This window comes from Neodiprion virginianus, chromosome 3 (genome assembly GCF_021901495.1).
Source record: "Neodiprion virginianus isolate iyNeoVirg1 chromosome 3, iyNeoVirg1.1, whole genome shotgun sequence".
NCBI classification, from domain to species: Eukaryota; Metazoa; Arthropoda; class Insecta; order Hymenoptera; family Diprionidae; genus Neodiprion; species Neodiprion virginianus.
The window spans coordinates 41,472,172-41,478,419 of NC_060879.1; the positions used below are offsets into that span (position 1 = coordinate 41,472,172).

General features: G+C 38.5%; 1 protein-coding gene across 1 annotated transcript; it reads left to right on the forward strand.

Annotated features, from left to right (window-relative positions):
- Positions 1 to 1,170: 1,170 nt before the first annotated feature.
- Positions 1,171 to 5,445, forward strand: LOC124300966 (juvenile hormone acid O-methyltransferase-like). Its single transcript, XM_046755498.1, has 6 exons — positions 1,171 to 1,250; positions 1,511 to 1,684; positions 1,761 to 1,932; positions 2,020 to 2,152; positions 3,046 to 3,193; positions 3,265 to 5,445. Exons 2-6 carry the CDS (start codon positions 1,591 to 1,593, stop codon positions 3,453 to 3,455), a joined length of 738 nt encoding a protein of 245 aa, XP_046611454.1. The 5' UTR covers positions 1,171 to 1,250; positions 1,511 to 1,590; the 3' UTR covers positions 3,456 to 5,445.
- Positions 5,446 to 6,248: the final 803 nt, after the last annotated feature.

Genomic DNA, 6,248 nt, shown 5'->3' on the forward strand with positions numbered 1-6,248 from the left:
CTGGCCATTCTTGCAGTCCTCTGTTTTGTCCTTTTCAATTTTCACTCAAGTATCCATTACCGGTTGTCCACATCATTTCCTACCCGTATTTAAAGTAAATATATTCAGTATATGACCACGTATCACTATTTACACGTTTTGAAACCGATCCAATTCTGTCAGCATGCATAAAATACGTTGCCACCCCTGTGTACCATTGGATTGGAAAATTCGGGTAAATCCAATGTTCTACATTTGGATCGGTAGACGATAGAGTTGATACCTACCGACAACACTTTAGTTTCTTCGTTGGGAATTATAAAAAAAGATTCTGGAATTTAACCATCTGCCGGAGTAAGAGATACAGCAAAAGCTTTTTTACATTGTTAAGATTCATCACAACGCTGCAACGTCAATCCTTGCCAGATGTTAGAGTAAACGTGAGCTGCGTTTCTGGTCGTACAATTGAGCTTGTGATCACGACAATTTGTACTACTTATTATAATATATGATCATATATTTCTTAACTCACCATCTCTCATTGAATGTATACTTTCTACAACCGTGAATCATCAAGATTCTATACGAGTCAGAACCCATCGGGTAAACCTATTCTGAGCACATCATCGTTAGAACCTTTGGAACGATAGTCAAATATCGAAGAAGTACTGTCGTACTGACTAAGTAACTGATGCCGATATTACATTCATGTTTAAATTCCCGATTTACGTGGAGATGTTTAAAAATGCTAGTCCTGTCAGATTTCAATTAAGGGTGAAATCCGGCACGTCTACACCTGGTAATGTATGCAACTGTCCCCACACGCGCATGTCAGCGTTGATCTTTTCACGAAGTCGGAATACCAGCGTAACTCGCACAGTTCAGAAAATCTGCATAAATGATCTAATATCTTGGAATTAGAGCTGCAATTATAACTATGATTTTATGCAATTCTGAGTATTATGAGGCATAGATCAATCTTGGACCGTTTTGGCACAGTTCAAAAGCAGTAGAAACAGCAGTTAGCAAAACGAATCCGAGCAGAATAACTTAAGCAAATTACGCGGTCGACGTCGTATCAGATCCGTGTTACGTTATCAGCTTTGAGATAATTACGCCATTCTCGGAAGCCATCTACATTGATCCCAGAAAAAATGAACGGTCCACGCAGTTTTAGCACAACTTACTATCAGTTATTATTGGGTCGGCATTCGCTGAAGTCATAAGAACAGGAACTGTAATTAGAGCGGATATCTCAATATTCCCAGAAGGTAAGTGACTACATTAGTGCAAACTGTGCTTGAATGTTGAGGAGGTCCTACGATAGCTCATTCAAATATTCCGCAGAATGCTGAAGTGTATAATACGATTTACTAACGATAAGGCATGTCTTACAACAATACACCAATTCCAAGGAAAAATACGTTCCTACGTATAACGAAGATGAACGATGAGGAGATTTTCAGCGTATTTATAAACCGTAGGACCTTGCCGGTGAAAGCGATAACCATTAAAACGATGTTCAAACCAGCCCTGTACTCTAAGATCAACAAAACAGCACGTCGTGATACCAGCGACTTCATCGAAGAATGTTCTAATGAAATTGGCCAAATGTCAGGACGGTGCCTTGACATCGGAAGCGGTCCATGTGACGTAGTCACCGATTTTCTCCTTCCAAAACTTAACCCGAAGTCTACCGTTGTCTGTAAGTTTCGACCAGCACCCTCATAACCAGTGTTACCAAGACTTAATTCCACCGAATGATTATACTCTGACTTCAGGCTCGGACATTTCCAAGGCCATGTTGGACTACGCAAAGGAAAAATACGGCGCCAACGATCGGCTATCCTTTCTCCAACTGGACATCGAGTCTCCGACGCTGGCCGAAGATCTAGTTGAACAATTCGATCACGTTACGTCGTTCTATTGTTTACACTGGTGCGAAGACATGCGGTAGGTTCTCGTCACTCGTCTCCTCGGATGGCTCGATCATTATCTCTGGCTTACGGAGTCACACCATGATATCGTCCCTGCTTTCAGCCAAGCCTTCGAGAACATCTTTGAACTGCTGCGTCCTGGAGGTTCGGGCTTCTTGACATTTTTGAGCGATGATCTTTGCATGGACGCGTACAGGGTGCTGGCGACTGTCCCTCGATACCAGCGTTACATGACGGTATGTTGTTTTTGGGTGTACTTCCGTTTAGAACATACCTCCGATCGATCTGAAATTTGGTATACCTATGTATTTTGATGCGCTGATCAAGAATACCAAACTCAAAACACCCGCAAATTCGATTTTCAAAGTCAAATCGACAAAAAATCGATTTTTTAAATGTTTTTTACATTTATTGCAATAAATATAAGGAAAAACCCAAACCCAAATCTAAACAAACCCACACATACACACACACACACACACAAAAAAAAAATTGATTTGACCTTGAAAATCGAATTTGCGGGTATTTTGAGTTTGATATTCTTGATCAGCGCATCAAAATACATAAGTATACCAAATTTCGCATTGATCGGAGGTATGTTCTAAACGGAAGTTTATCCTTGTTTTTAAACTGGTAAAATCCATGTCATTTTAGTATCTATCAGCGTTTACATAATTTTTGCATTTATAAATCGTTTATCACAATCCGACACGTGTGTCGCAGTACATTTGTCGAGTTCAGAAATAATCTCATAATTTTGCTTGTCAAAGGTTGTTTATAATGTGTGAAATTTGATAGCAGATATTTTTTAATACAAAATAATATTTGCGAGTTGGGGAGAGGCCAACCCCATTCCTCCGTCTTTGCTCCCTCCCGTGGAGCTGACGGTACTATGCCCACTGCTTCTCTTTCCGTCTTCGTCTCGACGTTTCGAGTACCGAAATCTGCTCCCCTTTTCAGGAATTGCCGATCTGGCGACGGCCGCGTACATTCAGTAAATACTTATTTCGCATCATGACAAAAGTGCGAATCTCTTATAAGGATTCTGAGACTCGCTAAATTGTGAGGATAACACATTTGCAAGATGCAGCCCAAACAATACTCCTGATTTATTCATATTCAATTACAGGATGCGGACAGGTTCATTCCCGTATTTCAGCACGCCGAACATCCACGCGAGAACCTGAAAAAATTGCTTCGAGAGGTCGGCTTTGAGATCAGCCACTGCAGTCGCAGAGAAATAAGCAACATTTACGACACTCCGAATGATTTCGGCAGTAAGTATAATTGTCTGCGCGATAGATTATATCATTACAGCAGTCTCGTCAGCATTTTAATCCGTTTTTAGGAGTAATGGCAGCTATCAACCCGTTCATTCACCGCATGCCGGCTCAACTACAGCGAGAGTATGAAGTAGATTTGGGCATAGAAGCGGCGAAGAACGGGATTGTCTTCAACAAGGATAACAATGGTGGCTATAACATACTCTGCAGACATCACATGTTTGTAGTTTACTTGAAAAAACCTTCGATCAAATAATAGACAGCCAGATAACCAACGAATGTCTGTATCTTGATCATTCTTCGTATTCTGATATATTCAAATATCCGATCATCCAGTTTTCTTGCGCTTTTTTTTTTTCAAATTCATCGAATCGAGGAAAAAATGTATGACGTGAACCTGCAGACTGAGTGAGCGACGGTTTTTCAGTTTTGTACAAGCCCCGACAGTAACTTCATCCATAAATTAAAATGAGATAAGTAACTAAGCGCAGTAAATAATTGTTATTGATAAAAACGATTACTTTCACTTAGAAAATTGAAAATATAATTTAAGCAATATCGCTTGTATAGTTGGAGTATGAAAACACACACGAGATCTAACAATAAGTTTGGTGAAAAGTAGAAGATGTACGTTTTATCCATCACTGCCTTGATTGTAACGAGGAGCTTTCGCAGTTTTGAAAAAAGAAAACGCACTGTTATCTTACTGTTGCTAAACCGTCGACTCTCCTTCGATTCGAAGGGGGTATTAAAAAAACTAAACATTAATAACACCCTGAGCGTGATCCTATCACATTAAATTTTATTATACGTACGTGTGTTTATATGTATATGCGTGTCCATGTATATGTGTATATATATACATATATATATATATACTGCATACGCTGTCTTTGGTTTTACACGATTTAATACAGCCATTCATCATGCATAGGTACGTAAACGTCCTATAATACCTTATCTATTCGTTATTCAAAAATCCTTCCGCATCTGCCTTTTCTCTCCGCGTCTGCGTGTGGCGAAATAGGACGCGCAATCGCGCGTGCGCGTGTCATTTGTGTGTTTTCTCGGTGGTAGTTGGTATTCATTTTCACAGAGTAGGTAACAATTTCACTATAATCTAGCATCTAAAAAAACACACTCAAGTGTAGGTGTACATACATTAATCAATAGACATACATTTTTAATTACATATTTCGAACACCGACAATACCGGCACGCTGTTAGACGCAAAAGTCTATCGCCGATCGCGTTTTCAACTCTCACCTCGCGTCATCGGACTGACGATATTTGGCGACAAACGGCAGAGAAAATTTGTGCGCAATTTCCGGGATAGAAAGGTTATGAGTATAACAGCTTGCCGAAATTTACAAAAATGGAAGCAACGCAATCGTAACCGTATAACTTATGTACTTGCGCGGGTATATAATATAATATATAATATATATATATGTATGTATATATATGTATATGGTATACGTATGATATTATGCTTATTACGTACGCACATGTATTCTAACAATAAATCGGTAACAACATATCGGAAATACTTTTACCTACTCCCGAACCTCTTACATGTATTATACGCTATACAATATTACGTGGTTATACATTTAATTCTCTCGGCCATAAATCGGTTTACAGATACAACGTGTTTCGGAAGAATATAAAAACTACGTGCTACTTTTCATACATCGTACGTGTCTCGCGCTATCAAACCCCGTTGTTTAACATGAACCGTACCGGGTAGACCATAATTTTAATTATTCAACAATTGATACTTAGTAAAAAAATCTTCCTCGCTCGATTATGATCGTTATAATGCCGATTAACAATCTTATCAAAATCTTACAGCACCTGCTCTGGAACTCGATTACGCAACAATTGCATACCAATCACAATTATCATTCACATTCACATTGCGATTCCTAATCATGCAAAAATCATCAGCTTCCCAGATTTAGGAATTTTTCATGCAACTTTACTTGCAAGCGTATATGAGTGTTAAAGAGGACACGTGATGTCTGATTATTAAACAGAAAATTTTTATTCGATCAAGTAGAAATATCCCTCTGTCAAATTGATCATTGTTAGCGTTTGACGATACAGCAAATTACGTGACACAAGCTGCATTCGTCTTGAAAATTTATATCTGTAGAACTGATTTTTTATCAAAGTATTTTTTACACCGTATATGTACCAAGTTTAGAAAATTGTGAACTTCAGAGTATCGAAAATCGGTAATCGAAAATTTAAACAACTTGACCGAATCAGAATTTTCTAAAAATATAATAATTAGCCAAGTCGCAAGATATCCATGCAGATTCAGACAATTTGTAACATTGGTATTTCTTCTCTCAAAAACACCTTCTTCTGTCAACCTCGTATGTATATGATAATATTTTTGTGTCATTAGGTTCATGACGAACAAACGAAGCAGAAAACCTCGTACACACTATATTACTTCATCTAATTTTCACTATTCACGATACAGTATAGTATAATATGCATGTGTGTGTGTACATACATACATATTGTAATCTTTATCGTTAATCTATTTATTACATATATACAGAGTGACTTCCTAGTCCGTAATGTGCTAAAATTTAATGCGCATGCGCTAGAAGTTGAGAACAACTGCTTTCCAGGGCTACCAACTGTCTTTAACCTCAACAATTTTTACAGCCGTCAGTGGCAGTTGTGCTCAATTCAGAACTGTCAAAATTTCGCCCTGACAAACAATTGCTCTCAACTTCTAGCGCTTGCCCATTAAATTTTTGCACAACACGGACCCGTGCAATCGTTGGGAATTCACTCTGTATACGTTCACAGTGTGGCGCAGCTGCGTATCTAATTGTAAGCTGTCAGCAGTACGAACGTATTTTCATGTCGGTATCGGAAAGAAGTTCGGAACACAGGTGTGTCTAAATTAAACATCGTTCGATACTGACAAATTGAAAGAAGAAGAAGGCATAAGGCAGGTTTGAAAAGTCAACTTTTCGATTCAATTGCAATGTGGGAAAAAGGAAGTTACATATTTTGAAAGAAC

Coding starts and splice junctions, on each gene's coding strand:
- LOC124300966 (XM_046755498.1), top strand. CDS start 1,591: ATGTCAGGACGGTGCCTTGACATCGGAAGCGGTCCATGTGACGTAGTC. Junction 1,933..2,019: donor CACTGGTGCGAAGACATGCG/GTAGGTTCTCGT, acceptor CCCTGCTTTCAG/CCAAGCCTTCGAGAACATCT. Junction 2,153..3,045: donor GATACCAGCGTTACATGACG/GTATGTTGTTTT, acceptor ATTCAATTACAG/GATGCGGACAGGTTCATTCC.